This window comes from Typopeltis vanoorti, chromosome 17, assembly GCF_054136105.1.
Source record: "Typopeltis vanoorti isolate ZY-2024b chromosome 17, IOZ_Tvanoo_1.0, whole genome shotgun sequence".
Taxonomy (NCBI): Eukaryota; Metazoa; Arthropoda; class Arachnida; order Uropygi; family Thelyphonidae; genus Typopeltis; species Typopeltis vanoorti.
This window is the reverse complement of record NC_143565.1, coordinates 104,267,698-104,294,216: the sequence shown is the minus strand read 5'-3', so window position 1 is coordinate 104,294,216 and position 26,519 is coordinate 104,267,698. Positions and strand designations below refer to the sequence as shown.

At 35.5% G+C, this 26,519-nt stretch overlaps 1 protein-coding gene across 4 annotated transcripts in view; it reads right to left on the bottom strand.

Moving 5' to 3' along the window:
• Positions 1–26,519, bottom strand: part of LOC150097733 (kelch domain-containing protein 3) — a 178,315-nt gene that overhangs the window by 101,853 nt on the left and 49,943 nt on the right. For all 4 annotated transcript variants that reach the window (XM_090407769.1, XM_090407768.1, XM_090407766.1 and 1 more), the window contains exons 4-5: positions 24,543–24,730; positions 7,786–7,999 (exon numbers count right to left, since the gene is read on the bottom strand). In XM_090407769.1, the coding sequence (XP_090263895.1) occupies positions 7,786–7,999; positions 24,543–24,730 (402 nt within the window). The remainder of the gene's footprint in view (positions 1–7,785; positions 8,000–24,542; positions 24,731–26,519) is intronic.

Genomic DNA, 26,519 nt, shown 5'->3' with positions numbered 1-26,519 from the left:
ATTGATCAAGTGCACAATATGGTATTGGATGACCGGCCAGTCAAATTGCATGAAATTGCTGAGACTATGGGCATTTCAAAAGAATGTGTAGGATATATTTTACATGAAGAATTGCAAATAAAAAAGCTTTGCACAAGATGGGTGCCGTGCTTGCTCACAGCAGATCAAAAACGTACTCGCATGAAAATCTCTGAAGTGTTAGAAGCATTTTAACAAGAATAAAACTGATTTTGTGCATTGATTTATTACTGTGGATGAGACTTTCTTGGATTCACCAGTAGACACCAGAATCCAAACAGTGACCAGAAGCCGGTTGTTCACTGCCAAAGAAGACAAAGCCGGTTCCATCAGCAGGAAATGTCATGGCATCAATGTTTTGGGATGCTAAAGGCATTTTGTTTATTATCTATCTTGAAAAGAGTAAAACAATAAATGGGAATATTATTGCAATCTTTTAACCAGACTAGACAAAAAAAAGTTTGTGAGAAAAGACCTGGTTTGCAGAAGAAAAAAATCATCTTTCATCAGGACAATGCACCTGCCCACAAAGGTGTTTTTGGCAATGGAAAAATTAAGGGATCTGCACTATGAATTGTATGGAACATTCACCTTATTCCCCAGATTTGGCTCCCTCTGACTTCCATCTCTGACAAAACTAAAACTCTTCCTCGCTGGTCAGCGTTTTTCTTCGAATCAAGAGATGATTGCAGCTGTAGAGAGGGTATTTTGCAGATCTTACTGAGAACTACTACAGGGATGGAATAATGGTGCTGGAGCATCGCTGGAATAAATGTATTAGTCTTAAGGGAAATTATATTGAAAAATAAAAATAATTTTGAAATTATAAATTAATTTTTTCATTGTTAAGCCAAGAACTTTTCAGACCACCCTCGTAGATATTTATGAAGTCTTTCATATAAAAAGAAAAACGTTTAAAAGTTATCAATTGTCTAGTTAAGAAAAAGATGACAGGACAACTGTTGGGGTAAGAAGACATGGTATACAAAGTTTTTAATGACTTCATTTTTTCACAGTCTTTCATATAAAAAGAAAAATAATGTTCTAAAGGAGATAAAAATATGGAAGAAAGGGAAGATGACTGGTTTATATTATGACTTTTGGAGAAAACTGGTGACTAAAATTACAAGTTGGTTTGTAATTCTTTTTAAAAAAAAAAAAAAAAAAAAAAAAAAAAACGAATGCTATAGTGTTCAAATTAAGGATTTCAGATCCAGAAATTTTATTTCTAACTCTGAAAATAATACTTCTTTAATAAATTTGTTGGCAGTCACCCATGATCAAATAACTTGAGCATGAATGAGATAATGTTTTAAAATACAGTATAAATTATGCAAAGAAAATAACATTTTAAATGCAACTAAATGAGGCTAAAAATTTGATCACCAGATAACTTGCCTGTGGTGAGTGGATCTGGAGTGAGACTCATGACTGCATTCTTCCTTCTGGATAGTTTCTGCCAATGTTTTTTCTCCTTTAACAATTTTTCAAAGTACTCCAGAAATTCAGAATATCATATCTTCAGTTAATGTATCAGCATTATCATCCCAGATTTCTTTTGTGCTATTCTCTCTTCCATTTCAGCTTTTTTCAATAACATTCAAAATATTTTATCACTTTAAAATATTTATCTTCTATATTCATCCAAGGGGTGCTTAAGGGTCGAAGCTGTATAACTGAGAGGAGACCTCCACATAGCCTTTAAAGGAATGCGGAGAACCGACCAGGGCTTCTGAGCTAATGTCCAATCCTCACCTTCTCCTGGTGCACCCTGTTGGGTATCTACTTTGATACTGAACGAATGATGATGGGCTGGCAATTTGGGATTTAGCCGACCAAATTGTATTCTTATTGGTTAAACCAAAATAAAAAATGATGGTACAACATGACAAAATTTCATGCCAGCTGGGGCGTCGCCCGGTTAAACAAGGCCCCCGTTGTTTTCGCCAAGGAACCGGGGCGAACAGCGAAAAGTCAGCTACTGGAACAAATCTGAAAACAAACCCCAACTCAACATTACCAGAGTTAAAGATCGGTACTATCAACGTAAGAAGCCTGAATGGCAAAGAAATGGAGCTAGCTGAGGAATTAGATAAGTACCAGATCGACATAATAGGGGTGACTGAAACAAAAAAGACCAAAACTGGTGATATCTTTCTCAGCAATAAATACAAAATGTTATATTCAGGCAATGACAATCAAGTAAAAGGAGGAGTAGCCCTAGTATTCAACACAAAATACGAGGCTAATCTTCTTGAATGCCAGTCAGTCTCAAGTAGAGTAATGTGGGCAAATATGAGAATGGGGAACTGGACAATGAGACTTATTTGTGCCTATGGTCCCACAGAAGGTTCTACTAAGGTAGAAGTGGAGGAATTTTTGGAGACTTTAGAAAAAGCAACTGACACAATGAAAAAGGAAAAGTTGGTCCTTGTTGGGTATCTAAATAGTAGAGTAGGAAATGATTGTGAGACATACAAAAATATTTTGGGAAAATTTGGAGAAAAGAGCAAAGCTAATAATAATGGCAAATATCTGTTGGATTTCTGCTCAGGACATGGACTGGTTATTACTAACACCATGTTCCAACATAAAAATGCGCGCACAAATTCACATGGAGAGAAGAGGCCAGGAATAAGAAAAAGTCTCATTGACTATGTTATTATTGATAGTGATGTTTTCTCCCTGGTGCAGGACACCAGAGTGTACAGAGGATTTGAAATTGGAAGTGATCACTATTTAGTCTTGAGCAGGATAAAATAGAATTTCATATTGAAAAGAATGACATGTAAGAAAGTTTTAAAGCAAATAAAAGTTGAGCAGCTCTCAGATGTGAACTGTAGATTAAAATACAGAAAGATTATTGAAAAGAAAATGAAAGAGTTTGAGAACAGGAATCAAACCTTGGAGATTCAGTGGCAGACTCTGAAGAAAACATTGTTTGATTCTGCCAGAGAGGCATGTGGTGAGGTTGTGTGCAAGGATAAAAAAATCAGAACTCCCTGGTGGACACAGGAAGTTAAAGAGGCAGTGAAGGAAAAGAAGAAATCATATCAAAAGTTTCTGGCAATAAGTCAGCTTTTACTCTTACAGAATACAGAGACAAATGTAAGAAAGCTAAACAGTGTGTAAAACTAGCTAAACAAAAGTCATGGGAGGACTTTGGTAAGAATATAGAAAATAAATATCAAGAAGGTGGCAAAATATTCTGGAGGTTGTTGAAGAAGCTTAGGAATGGAGGAAAGAGTGGTGTAAAAGGAGTTAGAGATGATAAAGGTGACATGAAAACAGGAGAAAAAGATATCCTTGAAGTATGGAGTAATTACTTTGAAAAACTGCTAAATGAAACAAGCAGTGATGACAGCACAGTGATAAAAAACACTGACCAGCCATGCAGTCAGGAATACATATCCATACTTGAAGTAGAAAAAGCCATCAAAGGCTTGAAATGTGGAAAGGCAACAGGAGTAGATGATATTCGACCAGAAATGCTGAAGTATGGTGGTATAAGTCTTACAGTGGCTGCACTGCATAGTTCAGAAAGCCTGGACAGAGGGACAAATTCCCGATGATTGGAGTAGAGCTCTCATAGTACCCATATATAAAAAGGGAAATAAAACTGAATGTGAGAATTACAGAGGTATTTCCCTACTGAGTGTTCCCGGCCAAATCTATGCAAGTATACTTGAGAAAAGGTTGAGAAGAATTGTGGAAGAAAAGCTTGGTGAAGAACAAGCTGGATTCAGGCCAAATAGAGGCTGTCAGGATCAGATCTTCACTTTACGACAAATAGTCGAGAAAGCATGGGAATATAACAATGATCTGTATTTAAGTTTTGTCGATCTGAATGACGAGGTGCCAAGAGAGAAGCTATTCAATACGCTGCAGTTATATGGTGTCAATGGGGCATTATATCAAGCAATACTTAGTCTTTATTTGAGTTGTAAGTCAGCAGTTAGAATTGAAGGAAGTACAGGAAGATGGTTTAATGTTAAATCTGGTGTGAGACAAGGATGTACATTATCCCCTCTGTTATCCATTATCTATATGAATCACATTGTGAAGGAAAGTGGTATTAAACCTGATATCAAAATTGGAGATGTTAATGTCAGCTCTTTGCTTCATGCAGATGATGTTATACTTCTAAATAAATCCGCTACAAGTCTGCAAGATTCTCTGACTAAATTGAATAGCTGTTGTAATAGATATGGTATGAAGGTCAGCAATAAAAAGACAAAGACAATGAAAATAGGTAGAATCATTGAAAATGTCAACTGTGTTGTGAATGGAGAACCTGTGGAACAAGTAAAACATTTCAGCTACTTAGGCACGATTTTTACTGAAGATGGTAAATTAAATATAGAAATAGACAACAGAATCAGCAAAGCTGGTATGGTGTGAAGTCAATTGAATAAATTCATATGGAATAAGAGAGAAATTAGTCGGAACACTAAATTAGCTATATACAAGACAGTGTTCAAACCAGTTTTAACTTATGGATCTGAGAGCTGGGTCAGAAGTAAAACACTTGACCAAAGACTAGAGACCGCAGATATGAGAGTTCTAAGAAAGATTAGAGGCGTGAACAGATGGCATCAATGGCAATATCACATTAAAAATGAGGATATTAGGAAAGAACTTGACATTGTCAGCATCCAGGAATGTGTTATCAGAGCTAATCTCAGGTGGTATGGTCACTTAAATAGAATGGGAGAGGAAAGATTAGCAAAACAAGCGTTCTCTGCCAGGTTGGCAGGAAAACGACCCAGAGGAAGACCAAGATATAGGTGGATTGATACTGTACAAAGTGCCTTAGACGATAGAAATATAAGATATGATAATGTTGGAGTCTTGACAAGTAACAGACTGATTTGGAGGAAAATTGTAGATAGGAAGTTAGTAATGATATAATTTTTTCATGTAGTACTGCCATATCCTGTACACCCCTTGAGGGTACATGGCAGGAATTTGATGATGATGATATTCATCCAAAGCCTCCCATGCCTTTCATTAAGTTTATTTACATATAATTTTTTTCTCTATATTCAATCTAAGGACACATGGTGATTTATTTGCCAGACACTTTTGATATGATTTCGTCTTTTCTAGGAAACTGATTTCTTGAATCCGCCATGAAGTTCTAATTTTTCTACCATTATCAAAAACTTGTTTTGTTTTACTAAATGGCTTTCATTACTGAGCCAATAAAAGTTTTCTTCAAATTCTGTCACTCAGTCATTTAGGTCTGATTCATGTTTTCAAAATCACTTTTTCCTGAATGATGTTCGCTTATACGAGTACAGAGTTGACATCTGTAGCCTTCAAAAGCTACTCAATTTTGATTCTTTTTAAAACTTTCATACACCTTTCTACTAAGAATTTATCTAAATTTGCTCTACTGGCTCTTTCAGTGGAACCACAGGTACAAGTCCTCCGCATCATCATTGCCAAAATCCATTGTGATAATCTCACAATTTTAGCGACATGACCCCTAAACATCAAGTCTCCGTCCACTGTCGTATTGATAAAATTATAAAAATATGGAAAACAACAAGAAAACAAGGCATCCAGTTATCCTGAGGAATGATTGTTAATTCAATGTTGTATGCAGATGATCAGATTATTCGCAAGGTAATGAATATGACATTCAAAAATCAGTTTATGAATTATATAAAATAAGCCAACAATATAATCTAAAAGAGTTCACAAACAATTTGCCTTTAAATATCACAAAACTGTGACATTTAAAGGCAATATCATATGAGATCAAAAATAGTCATAGAACATAAAATAATAGATAGGTGACCCACAGTTTAATTATTTAGATTTCATAATAACATATCTTTTAAAAGGAAAGACAGATGAAAAAAATAAATAAAAAAATTCAAATCTGTGAAACAAATGAAAAGATATTGAGGTGGAAAAAAGAGAAAACCCAACTTACATTTTATAAAGTAAATGCCACTACCACTATTATATGGTTCAAGAAATATGGATTATTAAAAAAGAAGATCAAAGTAAAAACAGACAGCAGAAATCAGATTGTAAAGAACGGCAAAGGAAACACAAAATTAGACCATATAAAAATTAAGACATTAGAAGAGAGTTAGGTATTTATAGTTTAAATGAACTGATCAATGAATATATAGAAATGTAGGAAGTATTTATAGGGGATGGAAAGATACTGGGCTACCAAAGAAATGGATAAATATAGAACAAAGAGAAAAAGGGAGGTAGAAAGACTAGTTGTAAGATGAAAGTGGAGCAGAACAGTCAAACCTAACCCTTGATGTGAAAAAGATTTAACCTGTTGTAGCCTTCACTGTCAACACCAATTGTGCCAACTTGATTTTCTTATAGCCCATTCTGAAGAAAGTTCATTATTCAGACCAGAATCATTTTCAATGGGACAACAGGAAAAAATATATTTGCACTCAACGTGATTTAGTTTTTTCCCCTTCATTTTTCTTTCAATATTCCTACAGATTGTTTGTATATGACATGCATGCAGCCACTGCATTCTTGCAACCATGGTTAAAAGAAAACTTTCGGCTGTTCCTGAAATGCCAAATGTTTGCTTTACAATTTTCTTTGATTTTTGTCTTTCATGTTTAGTAAGAATCAAAGTCCACAATCTGATTCAACCACCTTGTCCTCAATGAAAATACAATTATTTTAATTTTTACAAAGGCATGTAATGGCAAATACTACTTTCTCTAATATTAAGTAGTTTCTTTCTGAGTTACTGAGCTTCCTGCTAAGAAATACAATTGGCTTGACGGATCTCTTCTAGCCAGTCAACTATTGTGGCAATAAAATCTTTAGATGCATCTATAGGTCAGAGTTTAAACAGGATTTCAGTGCTTCAAAGCTCCTTGCTGTCTTTCCATAGAGAATCCTTGCCATTACTTGTAAAACAGTTCAAGTCTGAAAAATAGGATGAACAAGACACAAACTTATGATGACTATCTCAGCAAAACTTTTATCTGACATTCAGAGGAGTTATCAATGAAATCAAAATATCTATATTTATATAACCCCTATCTTCATCAATTTTATATCCAAGGCAAAATACTTACTTTAAATTAAAAACTACCATTCTGAGATCTTCAAATATAACTTGTACACTGAAATCATTTTAAAATTTTCATTGTTAATAACATCCAGTGAATTATTTATAATTTTTTTTTGGTGCGAATTATCCAATGAATTATGATAATGTGGTACAATAACCCATGATAATGTGGATGGGCAGAAAGGTTGAGGAGAAACTTGTTAGCATTTGATCTTAAGCTTTCAAGATTATATAACAGGAAATGAATAAGACTGTTCTGAAGGGAAGCAAAGGAATGAAAAGAAAAAAAGAAGAAAAAAATGTTCCGTTAGTGAAGCTGAACCACGAATGGATATTAAACAGCCACTGTATATATTAACCAATTTATAGCAGAATCAGAAGGAGAGGAAGTAGCTGTATGCCTGCATTTGAACTTACTGAGTAAAAATTCTTGAAATTGATTTTTGTCAGTAATTCTAAAATAAAAAAAGGGGAAAAAAATCACTTAAACATAAAACAAACGATTCGTGTAACATTTTGCCTCACAAGAATGTGCTCTATAATTTGATGTATAGAATGGAATAGATTTATTTTAAAAAAATAATAAAAAAAATTGTGACTCTTGAGTAACATTAAAACATTATTTCATAGATAAATAAATATATGTACTAGGTTTATATTACAAATCACCAAAAAGATAAATACATACTTACAGGCAGAATGACTCCTCCTTCCCATTGGAATATTCCCTTGTGAATTTGGATGCACCCAAGTCATAGTTTGAGTATCTAAATAAACTATTTGATTGCAATAGACTTCTTCTTGTGAATGGTATGGTCCTTCCTGGTCTCCTCTACCACCAAAAATGTACATTTTATAATCAATAACGGAAGATGAATGGAAATCTCTCCACCGAGGAGGAGCACCCTGTAGAACAATTCAACAAGTCTGTTAATTAAATAGCAACCACATATAAACAGAAATAATTATATTTCTAATTATGGCAGCTAAGATTTAAAAACATGTAACCTGGCCATCATCCAAGCAAAATTTATGAAAAGGCAATGTGTTGTGAACCTAGTTGGCAGAGTAGATAGCATACCTTCTCTTAAATCAACAGAATGTGGTAAATCTCACTATGGGCATGGATGTTTGTGAGTGTTTTTGGTGGTAGATGAATTTTATCACCCTGCTGATTGAAGTAACTTGAAAAAAAAATTCCATGTTTGATCTCTAAAACAGAGGAAATTGATTATCTAACCCTTAGTTGACCCAAGGTGTGTGTGTGTGTGTGTGTGTGTGGTTTCAACTCCTAACTGATTGCTTATTCAGGCAACTTCCCATCTCAGGTACCTATTCATGGCCCAAATACATGTTCCCATGTTCACAACCCCAAATGTGTGAGTAATATTCAACTGTTGAGTGGACTGGCAATTTATATAAAAGACTAATAGTTGTTTTGAGGTAAAGTAATGTCTTGAGTGAAAGAGAAACCCAAATTTATTTGCATGCTGAGGAGGCAATTATTTCAATGTGTTCAAGCCAAGAGAAGCTTGATGTGAGAGTAATTCCAAGAAGAGACATCTCATCTTATCTACAGATCTGAGTGTTGTCAAAAATAATATAATACTGGAAGAAAGCAATCCATTTTTGTGGATTGCTTTCTGTGATCTTTTTGATCTATGTCTGTGGATTTGCCAGCAGTGAAATTGACAAGGTGATCCTGAACCCCACTGAAGAATAGCTTGGAGATCAGAATTGTTGGTAGTGGAGTGATGAACTGTAAGTTGGTGATTTGCATAGTGCAAGGTTGGTCAAGTGAAAAGGAGAAGTGCAATGTGATGTCATCAGCAAAACTTCATACCGAGTTGGTGGTCAGCTGGAGTAAGTTGTTGATATACAGAAGGAAGAGACTAGGTGAAAGAACAGAATGTGGAACCAAACATTATTTTCCTAGTTAGAGGATAAGAAACATTCCACCATCATATGTAATGTGCATCCAGTCAGAAAGCTGGCAAACCAGCTGCAGAAATTGTAGAAAAGACCAAATGATGGGTGCTTACTTAATCAACCTCCATGCCAGATCATGCTGAAAGTCTTGAAGATATGAAGTACAACTACTTGAGATTCAAACTTTTCCATAGTATTTATCCAGAGATGGTGACATATGTAAACAGATCCCCTGTTGATCAGCAGTGATACAAGCTATATTGATGGTTGTTTATTAGTTGGGCATCTTCAAGGTAGCATAGGAGTTGGATGTTCTCTCCATTATTTTGTAGAGGGCTGAAGAGAGAGAGAGCAGTTGGACAAGTAGTATGATGGAAGGGATTTGTCACTGTTCTCTGGAAAGGGATGAACATAAGCCCATTTCCAGGCTGTGGGGGTAGATATTAGTGGAATAAGAGCATAAAGAGGTGACTGAGGACAGGAATCAGCTCTGGCACACAGACCTCCAGGACAAATGGAGGAATGCCATCAGCTAGCATGATGTCAAATTTGGACAAGATTCTTCTAATCTCTTTCTGATGATAAAGTATGAAGCTGAAGTTGACTTTTTCTGTGGGTGATGATACAATAGAGCCATTTGAGTGCAACAGGGGTTGGAGAAGTGCTGTGCAAAAGTTATAACTAATTGCTTATGCAACAGAACAGTTCTAGCTTGGCTGTCATTTGGATGTAATTCAAGTTTCCTGCTTTTAGTTCTTTCATAATCAGAGGCACATGAAATGGAAGTGCTTAGAATATTACAAAATCTCTGTAAATACAGTCATGGAATTGAATGAAATATTGACAAGTGTTAAGAGAAAGTGCAAGAGAACATATCAGATTCGATTCCAAATATGCATTCTCATCCTCAACAGGTGTATAGGATACCATGAGAGTAATAATATGAACTATTTATGTTGTACTAACTTCCTATCAACAATTATCCTCCAAATTGTGTTATCTGTCAGGATGCCAATATTGCTGGATTTTGTATTTCTGTCTTTTAAGGTCCATCTGATTTTTCCATCTGATTGCATCAATCTACTAGATCTGTCTTCCTCTGAGTCTTTTTTTCCTGCAATCAAACACTGCTTTACTAATCTTTTTTCTTCTCCCATTCAGTTAAGTAATCATACCTTCAAAAATCAGCTCTTCTCACATTTCTCAAATGATGATGTCAAGTTCTTCCCTTTTTAATGGGATTTTGCAACTGATTGCATCTGTTCATGACATTTTTCTCAGAACTCTCATATATGTGGTCTCCAGTGTTTCATCGATTGTTTTATTTCTATCCCAACTCTCATATCTATAATTTGAAAATGGTTTGAACACCTACATATTGTTCATTTAGTGCTTTGGCTAATTTCTCTCTTATTCCATAAATTTATTCAGTTAGCACTTCACTATTTCAGCTTTGTTTATTCTATTATCTAATTTGTTATTTGTTAATTTATATCTAATTTGTTAATTTGTCACCTTTACTAAGAACTGTGCCATTAGGAATAATTATAGCTGAAATATTTTACTTGTTCCACCAGCTGTTCTCTACTCAGGATGCAATTGATGTTTTCAATGTTTCCACCTATTTTGAGTGTTTTTACTCTGATTTTCATATCAGATTTGTTATAGCAATTACTGAATTTAATTAAAAATCCTGAAGACTTACTGAATTTATTCAGGAGTAAACATTTATTTAGGAATATGACATCATCTAGGAATGGGCTTTGGACGCACAACACATAGCCTCTCCTAGCCAACTGTCAACCTCACCTTCCATACAGCCATTTCCACAAAAGGTTCTGGCAACAGCAATATAACCATTCCATCTGGACTAGAAGAAACACTTATTCTGCATCACTAACACTAATACTAATCTGCACCACCAGCATGGTGATTATGGCTATAATCTTCCAAGATTGCTTCATTCTTCTCTCTTATAACCATACAACAACAACAAAAAAAAAAAAAAAGCCCAACCCTCATTCTCTTGAGGCTGGACTGTTACTAGCAAAGGTAGCAGCCAATGCATGAAGACAGAGGGTGCTACGAATCCCCAGAGGTACAGCCAGTGCCTATCATTTGATGCTGAGCTTGGCAACACATAATGGATGATCCCTTTCCTCTGACTCAAAACTCCTCGAACTGGAGGACAAACTTTGCAAAATAAACTGGTATATTGTTGGACTAAATGTACAGGGAACGGGAAGGGGAGGGGGAGACCTTATAGAACTACAGAGTTGAAACCTATTCTACCACAGAAGTAAAGACATGCCATAATAGTATAGGATTTATTATTAATAAGAAGCTGAAGAACAGTATTGCAGAGATCAAATGCTCCTCAGATAGAATGGCAAAACTAGCAATCCAGATAATCCAAAAGATATCAATTACTACTAATCAAGGCATCTGCACATACCACGTGTTATGATGATGAAGCTGAAACATTATACAAAGAAATCTGACACCTGAGTAACAACGGAACACACAGGCAGTAATGACTAAATGGTAATATGTAAAATGTTACTAAACACAGAATGAGAAAGATGGAAATTCAATATACAACAAACCTTAAGAACCACTGCAAAGCACTTCACAGCTGGAACTCAAAAACCATTTCTCACCACCAGAAAAAAAATCTTATAGGAAGAAGGAAATGACATAACAGCAATTAATAACTGGGCAATTACCAAAACACAGGTGGAAGTGGCCAGGTTATCAAAAACCTGGAAAAAAAAAACTTTCAGAAGTGATCAAAGGACTCATGGAACAACAAAGAAATACAAAGCTTAGCAAAGGAAAATTTATCATTAGCATTAGTGAATGCTGAATTCTGCAAGACCATAGGAAATGTATTACAGAGAATGTAAGAAAGTACAACTTATCCAGAAAACATTCAAGAATAAAGAAGAAAAAAGAGCAGATAATGTCCCTTAAAATGAGAATGGTGGAATACCTAAAAACAGAAAGAAAAATCTGAACACTAAAAAAAATGTATGAAAACCTGTATAGCAAAGATGACGATAATAATAATAAATATTATTATTACAACCTCCATGTAGACTCATCATGGGAAGTTGAATGAGTGTCCCATGATTATCATACTGAATCTTTAAATCCTTAACACTCCTTGCACTAACAACATATTCTGGTAATGCGTTCCATTCAATGAGAATTCTCTATTAAAAAAATCTACTCCTCACACCTCTCTTCACCACACTGTTTATAAATAAATTCCAGGGACAGCCTCTAGTTCTTTCTCTCTTGCCTTCTACTCTTTTTATGCTCCCCCCCCCCTGGATTAATGTGATAAAATCCTCTCATTAAGTTAAAGATTTTATCATATCACCTGTCTCCATGGCCAGCATTCCAAAGTCCTGATAGTGTCATAGTCACTCATCTCTGGATCCTCTCCAATGTTTCCACATCACATTGTACACCAGATGACAAAATCTGAGCACAGTAGTCCAAGTGTGGTCTGACCAGTGCTTTATATAGTGGCATAACTACCTCCTTATTTCTACATGTCAGTATAGAAATTTTATCATAGTGGCACTACAATGGTGCAGTGTTTGCACTACTTGCAATATGCACTCTAAATTACGAATCTCATCCACATCCTGCATTACAGCACTGTCAATATAGTACACAGCCTTATATTTTTGCACTCCAAAATGCAACAGCTTGCACTTATCATTACATCTACACTCCTCCTTTGTCCAAGTCAAAAGTCTATTCAAATCTTGCTGAAAGGAATTAACAGCAGTGTTACTTATAATCCTCCCCCAACTTTGCATCATCAGCAAACAACTGAAGATCTCCAGTCAGCACACAGGATATATCATTTACAAACAAGTTAAAAACAGCAAGGGCTCAAAAACAAAACCTTGGCCATGCCACTGGTTATCCTTTTTCAAGACTCTGCTCCATCATGCACAATTTGCTAGTATTGTTCAGAGATCTCTATTCCCATCCTATGCAGCTTGTACATCAACTTATTATTTGGTAATCTATCAAACAACTTTGCAAAATCCAAGAATATCACTGTATGTGATTCTCCCTTATCCACACACAAAAGACCACAAGACCTATATCACATTAGTGCTATGTGTGGTAGGGGGAAATGGACTGTAAAAGGGTAGTGGTTAGCAATGGCTCTTTTCTAATGATTTTCGAGGAAAGTGGAGGAATAATAATGAACAATTCAACAGAGCACTGCCCATGAAAATATCTGTAGAAGAGGCACAAGGCAAAAACTGAACATCTGTGAGAGAGGGATCATAATTAGCCAGAATACCCTCTTCTGAATAGAATCGAGCAATCTTCGAGAGGATTCTTGTGCACCATTCCATACTATGGGAGCAATATTCCATGGTTGGTTAGATATAGGATTTGTATAGAGTTAGCAGTTGTGAAGTAGTGTCTTGTTAAAAACAGTAGACCAAGTTTTTTGGCAGCTGCAGAAGCTATAGTTACAATGTGTTTGTGCCAGGAAAGATCGGAAGTGTAAGTCAGGACAAGAAGGGAAATCTGATCGTATTTGGATATCTCAATATTACCGAAGGTAAGGGAAGGGATGTGAGCTCTTTCTTGCAAGAGGTCAGACAGGACTGAGTTTTGGTGGCACGGCAATCTACAAGGTTGTCCTTGCCCCATTTGGACACAGCTAGGAGATTGGAGTTCAGGCCACTGGTCATGGTGGATCTTAAGGATTCTAATATTTGAGCACTACAAGGTTTGTTAAATGAAAATGAAAAAAGGAATGTACTGTCATTATCAAAGCTATGGATAAGACTGAAAGTCTGTGAGAGCAGATCATTTATATACAGGAGGAAGAGAGTGGGTGAAAGAATGGAACCCTGGGATACTGCTGCATTGGTGGGAAAATCTGGAGAGGAAACCATCCACCATGACACAGTGAGTGACTAGTGAGGAAGTTGCCAATTCAGTTGCAGAGTGTGGAAGGCAGACCATAGGATGGCAGTTTTTTTTAAGTAGGTCTTGTGCAAAACCCAATCAAATGCCTTTGAAATGTGAAGGGCAACCATGTGAGTTTCTCCAAATTTATATATGGCTCGAGTCCAGGGGAGGTGAATACAAGGATAAACTGTAGATCACAAGTGGCAGAATCTGTACTACTCGTCAACAATGAGTTGGTAGGCTCTATGTGGTTCAAGAGTTGGTTGGTGATAATCTCCATAATTTTTGAGAGTACAGAAGTGAGAACAATTGGACAGTGATTTATTGGTTGATTTTTATCACCTTTCTCTGAGATGGGCTGGATGTGGACCTGTTCCATATTGTAGGGTAGACGCCAGTTGAATAGGATAGAACCTAAGAGGTAGTACAAAATAGGTGTTAGTTCTTGGGCACAATTTTTTTTAACACAATAGGTAAGATGCCATCAGGAACAGAAGCCTTGTTTGTGTTCAGGTTATTAAGGATTCTTCAGATTTATTTCTGGCAGAAGACTATGGAGAGAGCTGTTCTTGATGGAGTGGAGAGAACTGTGTCCATGTCATCAAATGCAGGCATTGGAAGAGAAGAATGATGCCAGTAAATTGGTCTAGGTGAGGTAATTACAGTACCATCTGGATGTGAGAGTGGTGGAAACCTGGATGGGCAAAAGTTGTGCCTGATGGTCTTGGGAAGAGACCAGAAGGAGCAACTGCCATTTGGGTAGAAGGCAAGTTTGCAACATTTGGCCCATTCAAAGACTCATCTGGATTTGGTGATGATTCTTTTACAGCTGTTGTGAGTTGCAGATAGGCCGAGTGAGCAGCTGGAGTTTTGGTCTTGAGCCATTTATGGTATGCAGAGGTTTTTTTCTTTTACTGCATTGCCACATTTTTCTGAAACCCAGAGGTTGGATGGTGGCTTTGAATTTGGAGTGGAATGAGGATGATTTCTGTTATTCAAGTCTGAACAGGTGTTTGAATCATAGGAAAGAGGAATAGAAGTCATGAAGGTTGACCCATTTGGCACCCTTGTAGTGGTAAAGAACATGACACTGAGAACTGGTGAATGAATGTTCAGTGGCAAAGAGACTTGTATAAAGTTGTGATCTGAGTTGTCAAGAGAAGAAACGATACCCACAGCATACAAAAGATGATCTGTGATGGGTGTCTCAGCATTTCTGCCTGCTTGATCAGAACTGGAGAAGGGAAGCCAATCTGAGGCAGATGTTGAAGTCCCCAAGAAGGAAGACTTCACTATTAGGGTATTTCGAATGTAAAAAGTTAAGCTTCAGAGAGATAGTTGAAGAGGTCAGAGTGGTTAATGGAGTTTGAAGAGCAATAGAGAGAGTAAAAGAGCACATGAAAAGGGCAGGGCAGGTTGGTTTGGTAGGAAAATTTTGAGCCAAAGCAGATCAAACGATGGGGGGGGATTTGAGGATTTGAGAGAGAACTGGCATGGTACATCAGTTCTGATGAATGCACAAATCACCCTTGTGGCAGAAAAAAACTGTGTAATGTGTGGTTTGTGCAGTTAAGGTGGACAGTGGTTGTTGAGATTTCCTCATACCTGCCTTCTCCTGGATTCTGTTCTTCCATATACTACTTTTTGGTATCTGTCCATCAGTCACCTTTTTTTATCCATATCACTAGTTTCATATTCATCTCCATTTGTTGCAGTTTGTGTAACAGAGTTCCATGTGGTATCCTATCAAATGCCTCTGCAAAATCCAGCAGTATTTCCAGCTTTATTATAAAAAGTTATTAGACCCTTCACAGAGCCATGCTGCCCCTCTCAAAGTATCAATATTCTTATCCACCCACTCCTGAATTCTCTTTTTGACCAACTTTTCCCACTACTCCTGAGATACTGATTGGTCTATAATTTGCTACCACAGACTTAGATTTGATTTTACGCAAAATAATTATTTTTCCCTCCTTCCACTCTCTTGGAACTTTGCAAGAGCTGAGACTTAAACAGCTTAGTCAAAGGCATCATCAGTTCCCCTGCACATCTTAAATGTTGAACCAATATCCCATCCAATCCCACAGCTGTATTTGCAATAAGATTCTGCAATATCCTAAGCACCTTCAATTCATTAACCTCTGTTCTCACATCAGTCCTTGTCTTGCAAAATGGTCACTAAGTAGCTCAATAGTTTTGTCTATTGAGAGATTTGTCTAACAACTGCACTCATTAAAGTTATCCTTCCACAGTCATTCTTTCTCCTACTTGCCATAATGAAAAAAAACTCTTTGTGATTTCCTTTTGCCTGCTCAGCTAATTTTTTCTAATAATCTGATTTTTCATTCCTTACCATGCTGATGATCTTTCTTGCCTGATCCTTGTACTGTTCATGAGTTAGCTGGTCACATTTTTCCTTATATATCCTGCACAACATTTTCTATTTTTGCAGCTCATGCTTAATGATACTACTCATCCATCTAACTCCTATCTAATTTACCCTCCTGACATTAGGTATAAAGTGTGATATTGCTTCCTCAAGATGCCCCTTGCTTATCCCCCATGCACTATTATCATTATCATTCCCTTGCAGATCTTTATGCTATGGTATTGCTTTAAACTGCCTCCCAAATATATCATAATCACCTGCCTTGTAGTTCAACGTATACTCCATCTTAACTATAATTTCCACATTTTGCTATCTCCCACATCTAGACCACATGATCACTTTCCCCAATTGGAGAATGTAGCCAGCCACTTTAGTTATGGAGGTCTTCTGATCCTATAACAAGATCTGACACACTCTCACATTCTGCTTCTCAAATATACAAGTGATATTTGTATATTTGGTTTATAGTTCAACTCTGAAAACTATCTGATGGTAATCAATTCCTTTTCAAATCCCTTACATACTCTTGTATTATCCCGAGCCAGCATGCGGATACCACTATTAACAATAATACAGTCAGGGATAAGGTGTTATTGAGCTATTAAAGCTCTGATCATGGCAAGAGGGTAACAGCAATAGCCGAGCCTCGGTTAGAACTTCATTGGCTACAGCATTGCCATCCATTACCCTCCAAGGTAATGGATGGCAATAATACAGTTAAAATAATCAGTTAAAATGTTCTTGTCTTTTCCCCCATAACTTTGTGCACATCTTTATGTTGGAACATGGTACTAGTGGTACATAACTAGTCCACATCCTGAACAAAATTCCAGTGGATACTTACTGTTATTATTAGCTTTGAACTTATTTTTGTACATTCAAACCCATCCATCTGCTTGGCAGAGGACGTAGCGCGATTCGTCACTCCAAAGTACAGCTTCCCAAGTTTCCACCTCTGATTACACATGCTCTTTGCACCACTGAAGATGATGCTGCATGATGGTTCAAGGTAGGCTTGCATATTGTGATCCTCCCATGTTGTGAGCCTCAGGTTCTAAATGTTTTTGTGCAGATCCTTGTTCCAGTCGATGCCTGGAACTCTGTATTCAATGTATCAGGGACGAATAGCAGTTTTTAACATATTATCCTTTGTGGCACCCTACAGTCATGTTCAGTGAGTGTGGTGGATCATCCAATGCAGGTAGCACTTGCAGTTAGATCCCTTTCATCTTCAAGCGTGATATCACTGATTGACCTGGAATGGCCCAATATGTCAACAGTTTGCTAAATAGATACACCTGCAACATGGCATCCTATCACAATGCTTCTTTCAAACTCCATGAGTTTCCTTCTCACAGCTTTCACATAGAGCCAGTTGTGGATACTACCAGTTTAGTGATCTGGCTAATTTCTCTTTTATTCCATGTAAAGTTTATTCAACTGGCTTTCCATCATACCTGCTTTGCTTATTCAATTGTTTATTTCCTTTTTTAACACGTTCGCACCAGACACTGTATAAATAGTACTGTTGGGCACTCATTCATTGGGGAGATGGTGACAAATTGTCTCATAATTCTAGTTTACCATCTGTCAAGTATCATGGGCTTTCTAGAGAAACCACAGTCATATTAGAAGGGTAAAGACTTTCTGCTTTCCAGTTATATAATTCATTGTCAATTAAGATGTTCCACCAAACTGTTTGTATTTTTAAATTTCTAATGAATATTTCATTATCATAAATGCAAGTATGTATTTATGCAAAGAATACAGATTTGTCAAATAAATATCTAACAATTTACTTGAAAACAGATTATGTGTCATTCTATAAATTAGTTATGCATGTGCAAATTTATAAAAAAAAAAAAAAAAAAAAGGAGAGGGGGGACATTCTGTTTTGCAAAAAATAACCAGTAATAAATTGTTTTTCTATATATCTTAGCCAAATGTGTAAAAATGTGCCCACCAGCACAAAACAGAAAGGACACATTACAAGGTCAAGTGAACTTCCATGATGTGTGTGTGTCATGTGAAACATACCCCGGCATGCATGGTATTAATTTTCCATCTTCACTAAAAATTGTACATAAACAGCTGAAATGTGTTACTTGTTTTTCTACAGGTTCTTCACTGAGATTACAGTTGTTTTCCCCTTGTTCCTACCTATTTTGATAAATTTTTATCAGCATCTTTCCTACCAATTTTGTCAAAGCATTTATTCGACTCAAAAGAGTAACAGGCTGAGTTTAACATCTCTAATTTTCATATCAGGTTTAATAATACTTCATAATGTGTGATATGAATAATGAATCACATTAGATGTTTACCTTCATCATATACACAATAAGGTAATTTATTTTCTTATTTTTCTTTTTTTTTTCTTTTTTTTTTTTATGTTTGGGACAAAAAATAGGTTGTTTGAAAGTTTTAGGTAATATTTAACTTTGATCTTAATTTTAAAACCCTTCTTCTTTCACTACGCGTTATTCCTGCTTCCTATGCGGGGTCTGCGTCTTACTTAGATGCAACTTCTTGTTAGTACCACTCCCAACTGACCTGCCGCTGGGGGGGGGGGGGGGGGGTTCTGTAGTAGCGTATGTTCACGGAGACGGTTTGCCTGCTTGTGGGATGAAAAACGCCAGATAAACTGGCAGAAAAACCCTATTGCCCGTGCCCAAAAATGGCTAACTTGGCTATGACAGAGGAAGATCATCAAATTCCTCACGTCTTCGACAGGAATCGAACCTGGGACACTCCTTCCCCAGTCATATGGTTGTGAAGCGCAAAGCCACTAGGCTAACAGCACGGACTAATTTTAAAACCCTACAAACCTATATTATTATAACAATAAAAGTACACCAACTTTCTTACTTCTGATTTTTTCTCTCCTTCAGCTTCAAAGAGGTGTTCTATTTTTAGAAAACACTGAGCTCATTAATTTGGCATGGACACATAAATGTTGATTATCATTTATGTATTTTTATTTGAATGGAAGAAAATGTCATTTAGGGATAATAATTAACTCTTACTTAATGATTAACCCAATATTTCACTTTGACCACCAAGGTATCGTCACATGCATAAAGGTAAGAATGTGCAAGTGTACAGAAGCATACAGAATGAAGATCAATAACATACTGCTGAATAGATAATTCTGCAATCCTAACAGATGTTCTTTATGAATGTGGTAAGGAGATCTTAAATTCAAATATCTTAAGGATTTAAATTTTTAATGTCAATCTCATTCACTTGTAAACCTATAGACCAGTGTTTCTCAAACTTTTTTCGACTACGGAACACTTCACAAATCCTGAAATTTTCACGGAACACCTTGGTTATTTTGTAATGTATAAAATAATTAATTGGTAATTTATCTGATTTTTTATTATTAATCAATAATCGATAATTAATTATTGATTAATAATTAAGTAACATCAATTAAACCATCATTAAATTAATTTGTGCTGACAAATTAATTGAAAAATGACAAATTCCAGAACTTCTACGCGGAACACCTATTCACCTTCTGCAGAACACCAGCGTTCGGGAACACCGTTGAGAACCACTGCTATAGACGTTCAATGCCATGGTGGGGGGGGGGGGGGGGTAGAGCTAAGAATTAGATAATCTAGAAACCCTACTTTAGAGAGCAAACACAGAACTTTTACAATAAATAGGCAGGGAGGTGGTCTCACATCAGGCAATGAAAATCTTCCCCCTCCAAGTAAAGAAGTTTCTACCAGCTATCCAAAAATGCATACCATCGTGAGTTTCAAAACCCATGACACATGTAATTAAATCCACATAGCAAACCAGGAGCTGGCTAAAATGCAATACTTGACTAAAGATATGAAAGTAAAAAATATTAATAAAAGAGACTGTTTTTGTAAATTTTAAACTTGCAGGTTGTGAAATACCCCACATAAAGGTAATCTTTAAATGATATTACATGTTTCAGGACTTATGAATCCCTTCTCATTTCCATGTTCATTATTTTCCAATTAAAACAAAGATTTGTAATTAAAATTTCAAGATAAATTAATTTCTGTCCAGTTCAGAAATTATGTATAACATCTAATGCGGCTGGAAAATAGTTATGAAAAAATTTACTAAATAAAGTTCATATTTATGGAACTGTATATTCAACTGAAGAACATTAGAAAACATTCTACGAATTTATTTTTTTCTGTTAAAAAAAATTAATTCAAGATTATTCGTGTTTCCATTATCACAAAATTAACTAGTTCAAAATTTTCAGTTATTGGTTCACCTCGTACAAATTATTTATTTATTTTTCTTGTTAAAAACTTTTCAAGATTCAAGGTTTTACTAATACTTCTTATCATCAATCACTCAATTAATAAACAGTTCTTTACTATCTCTTATTAACCTCCCCTCCTCTCTCTCTCTCAATCAACCCATAATCAAAGAAAACCATTAAGAAGTGCATTACACTGCACATGTTAGCAACATGTAGTTAGATTTCACATTAATACATTTCTGATGGGCAATGGCACACTTGCAAATTACAATAATTTCTTCAGTATAGTTTACCTTTTTTATGGGCAAAATCAAAGATATCCACTTTATCAATCACAAATATTTTGGGTAATGTACAATACTTTGAAGTACTATAGTAACATTTTGAAATTAATCACAAATAATTCTTCACACAATAATACATATTTAAATAACTTTTAAGGCTTACTTACATATGTAAAAAAAAATGTATATAAAATTTTATTCAAATACTCCAATATATTTCATCCAACGTCATGTGGACATCAGAGGGAAACAGACCGTTAACTACATTCAAAACACGAGTTAAAATAATGAGTCATAAATCATGCATATATTAGCTGATATCTCAGTTGCAGCATTGAAGTATATGATATTACACTATTAGAGTTCAAAGGAACAATAGTAGAAAGTTGTGCAGATAAAAAAATAATCTAAATAATAATACAATGCTGGCAATGTGACAATTTCTTGCAGTTTTCCATCTTTTAATTCTATAACTAAATTTAAATCTTAGTTATATTTCTAGTAATTTATTTATTTATTCATATGGAGTTCCCTCCCTTTTCTCCCCTGTCCCTATTGGGGCGAGTTGATTCCCCTTATGGGGGTTAAGTATTTGTGGCTGTAGATCTGTGCGTATTCAAGGGGCCGGTTTGCCTGCTTGCGGGATGAAAAACCCCAGACCTTGCTGTCCACGCCCAAGACTGGCTAACTTGGCTATGGCTGAGGAAGATCCTTAAGCTCCTCACGTCGGCGACGGAAATCGAACTTAGGACACTCCTTCCCCGGGCATATGGTTGCGAAGTGCAAAGCCACTAGGCTAACTGCGCGGACTTTCTAGTAATTGATAGTATAGCATAATTACATGTGAGAAAGGTAAACCGATCATTATAAAATTTTATGACAAATGGCATGATATTTTATAACAGTAATAGTGATAAGCATTAACATGTATATTACTAATCAAAGATTATTGCTATATTATGTTGTCTTCTTACATCGGGCATTTAGTAGTATTATTATTATTACATCACACCTCCAGGGAGTCCAAAGACTCATCGAGGGAGGGTATGTACTCTACAACTCTACATCTCACTGCTCCACCAACCTTCATCATCTAACACCAATGCCATCTACCACCAACTACAACCACTAGTACTCTCACAGACAATCACAAACATCCATGCCCAAGGTGGGATTCGAACCCGCAACCTTTTGGCTGAAGAGCAGATACGCTAATCATTTGGCCAACCAGACCGGCCTGGTTTATTTTAGTTTCTGCCTTTAAAAAAGACATCTTTCATTCTCGCACACAAAATGACATTTATTTCACAATAGCAGTACTACAAATTAGTTAATAACTAATTTTATTAATTAGTTATTATATAATCTCTTCACCAATTCCATATGAAAAGCATGTTCAGGAAAAAGGTTCATGGTGAGATACTTACTCAAATAGTAAAATGGCAGTTAGTGCTCTGATATTATGTACAGAGTATAGCAAGATTTTACAAAAAAATTACTTCTTCTATTAATATTTTGCAAAACAAAGTAACAAACGATAATATCATTCAGCCCTAGATTATCATTCAAAATTCAAATATCATCTGCAGAGCTCTCTCTCAATGTAATTCGGGGGGGGGGGGGATTAAATAGTTTACCACCTAATTATAGAAGGTACATGTGAATTCTTCTTGTATGAAGTGCAAATTGCAACAAATACTGTATTTTTCCGTGTATAAGATGAACCCTACTTTTTCAAACCCAAAATTAAGAAATCAATATTTTAAACATAAAACAGACACATTTGATATTTTTTTAAATATTCAAAGTATATTTAGTAATTAGGTAATATTTTTAAGATACATACTAATATGCATTTTTAGGGATGCATTTTCTGGGCTAACTTGGTTCGTGTTCTCATGGCCAACCCTTCTCTCCTCATGAAGTTGAAGCACCATTTTGCCTTTCCTGTGAAATCAACAATGTTCATTTCACTTGCAAACCTTTTTGCCTTATACTGAATAAGCTTGGTTGACACATATATCCCACTCTGGCACTGCTCCATATTCCAAGTCTTAAGCCTCTGCTCCAAGTTTGGACATTTTGCTCGTTTTTCTCTTAAGGCTCTCTTCTTTTTTGGCATCTTGAGCTGTTGTTCTTCCTGTTTTCTCCACTGTCTAATCATACACTCAGTGGGAAGATCTCCAAACTGCTGTCTCTTTGAAGCTTTATTTCCATGTTCATTTGGGTAATTGATGACTTTTATCTTGAATTTTGAAGAATATGACAATTGTTTTTTATTTTCAGACATTTTTATGGGCTAGTGCTCAAAATATTGTTAATGCATTAACTTACCCCGCCAATGAGTTGCAGAAGTATGAATGCTTTCAGAGTTCCGACTGGTTTATTCAGAATCAGAAGTTAATGACGTCAATCGACAGAGTTAACAAAGGCTAGTGATTGGCAGAAGCCTGTTCGCAGAAAGGCTTCTGCAGGAGAACAGGCAGAAGCCTATTCACGGCAGTTTTGCCATGGCAACCGCGGGTCTATCAAACGGTTACTCTCCCGTGTATAAGACGAACCCCAATTTTTGACCAATAAAAAAGTTAGTATTGGTGGCAAACAATTATCAAATAGAATTCATCAGTTTCATGACTTGTTTTTGGATTAACATTAATTTGAATAGGGAAATATCATTCTTATTTGAAATGATAAAAGTATAATGATAGCATAATCAGTTCGTTTAAAGAAATACGTTAAAAATCTACAAGGCAAATTGCACTTTAGGAGGATACCTCAAACAAAATAATACTGTCCACCCACCCCAATACACATAACAGACACAAATGTTAAATTCATTGTGTCAACAAGCATAGTCACATACAATATGTTTGTTATTTTAAATAAGTGATTATTAAATTTTTTTTTTATAATTACCAGCAAAAGGAAAATCGTCTAAACATTTGAAATAGAAAAGCATGTCTGTATGCATATGAGTTCAAACCATTGATGTGTGACCGCAGAACATTTCTTGCATTTTTTTTTTTTTAATATGGTGCTAAACAAACATTTTCTTTAAAAAAGAAAGGTCATCAATGAATTTTTCTACATATTCTTTATTAAAGCACCATTAACATATCATTATAAAAGCTATATAATGCAACAATGAGGTAATGTTTTTGGAGAAAGTCTCCTATTGTTTACAATCTTGAAATTCACTTACCGAGATTTGTTTTTTGATCCCAATTGATCAGAATAAGCAGACATCTGCTGTACCACAAAGTCCCTGTTTTTTACTTTCCTCTAAGGTGTGTGGCTATTGGCTGGAGGATATACTTAGATGCACATAGCCCCCCCCCCCCTCCCCAAAAATGAAATCATCTTTCTTCACCATGAATATGTAGAGAAGGGATTTTGTTGCTGTCAATCAGCTAAATTTCAGAAGTTTAGCATAAAATTAGCTTGAAGTAGTTTAAAGATCTTTTCCATCAGTGCTTTAGACCACGATTGTCGATTTTTATGGACTTACTGAAAATTATACATACAACCCCGCCCCCATTCCACTTTCATGTAATTTTAGGAGAAAGAAAACAATAAAGTGAAAATAAAATATTCATTTATATATGGCAAAATTAACACTTGACACATTATTACCCTTGTGATAATGTACTGCCAGGTCATGGTTGTGAAATCTAAACGATGAACATCTTGGGAAAAACGGTCGACTTCCTCTTCATAGCCACCAAACACATACATATAATGACCTATGACGCAAGCAGAATGACCATCACGAGCTCCAGGAAGAGTTCCAGTAACATCTGGACAACTCCAACATCTTGTATCTTGTCATGCAAAAAAAGAAAAAGAATGAAATAAGAAACATGGAGCATTAACACAGAAATTTGTAGCATACTTTTTTTTTATCCCAACACTTATTAATAACATATCAACTAGCATTATGTATATGAGAGAAATATACATACTTATAAAATTATAAAATTTATAATTCATAGCTATTTACTGCAGAGATCTAAAATACTATTTCACTGCTATTATTTATTTTCAGGTACTGATAACGCAGAATGATAAGAAAATAATATGTTTTAACTTATTTGCTGATATTTCACTGGTATTATATCCAGCATCTTCAGAGCACAAAAACAGTTTGTCATAGTATGCAAAACAACAACAATTTGATAAAACAGTTTGACTAGTTTAAAAAATTGTAACAGACAACACAAGGAACTAAAGTCATAATTTGGCACCATGTTGGAAAAAGAGAGAAAATGAATATTAATTAAATCTTAAAATGACTGTTTCCCAGATTTTGGATAAATTAATATAGATATAATTGTGAGGTTTGGAGTATGTTTTAAAGTTTCTGTTAATTTCCAAAATAATCTCTCTGACTTATGACTTCTGTGTGTAGCACTTTTGCTTTCTTCCAATTGATCCCATGTGAAGTGGTATCCAAGGTATGGTCTGCTAGACCCGACTTGCAATAACGACAGTGCCATATGTATTTTTTATGTTCACCAAGGCAGCTTGGTGAACAATAAATTATCACTAATTATCATTCAGCTTGAGAAGGGAAGTCTGACCCTGTCTAAAGATTCAAATATTATTAACAGTAAAGGGATGTGAAGCTTTGATATGATAACCTATTCTCTCGCATCAAGAGAATAGGCTATCAGATTGAAAACTAAACAAACTGAAAATAATGCAAAAGATTCAAAGATTTTTCAGTTGCAGTGGGATAATTAAGAGAACTCAAATACTAAAAATCAAGGAGATTTAATTACTGAAGAAAAAGAAATTAGTGATGAATTCAGAGTGTTCTGAGGGACTACTAAACAAATCATCACCACCAGATAGAAACTTTACACCTCAGATACAATGTGCAGAAGGAAATGCTGAATAACCAAAATTGAGAAACCATCTCTGAATGAAGTTGATATTGTTATTAAAGCACTAAAAGAACAACAATACAACTGGTGAAAAAAAATTTATGAGCTTATCAAGCTAATATGGAAAAAAAAAAAAAAAAAAAAAAAAAAAAAACTAAGGGATTGGAATATCCACAATGAAGAGCCATATTATTCCCTGTTTTTAAAAAGAGAGATCTGTGTTCCCTATAACTTTTTCTTTTTAATTTTTGATGATGACCCATGCATGAAAGGGCACAAAACCTATAACACTATAGTGCCATGTGTAAGTGAGTGACTAAGGAGAAAGAGATAGCCTATTGATATGTTTCCTAAAGAGTTAGAGGTTGTACTCGGTAGGAAAAGCAGTATGGGGAAGATTGTTCCAAAGAACAGAAGTGAACAGAATGAAGGAATATAATAAGAAGTTTGTTTCGCATATTTGGAGTTGGATTTTGACATTGTTAGCATCCAGGAATGTGTTAGCAGAGGTAATCTCAGATGGTATGGTCACTTAAACAGAATGAAAGAGAGGAAAGCTCAGCAAAACAAGTGTTCTCTACCAGGTTGGCAGGAAAAAGACCAAGATATAGGTGTATTGATACAGTAAAAAGTGCATTAGAAGACAAAGATATAAGATCTGATAATGTTGGACAGATAACAGATTGATCTGGAGGAAAACTGTTGATAGGAAATAAGTTCTTCA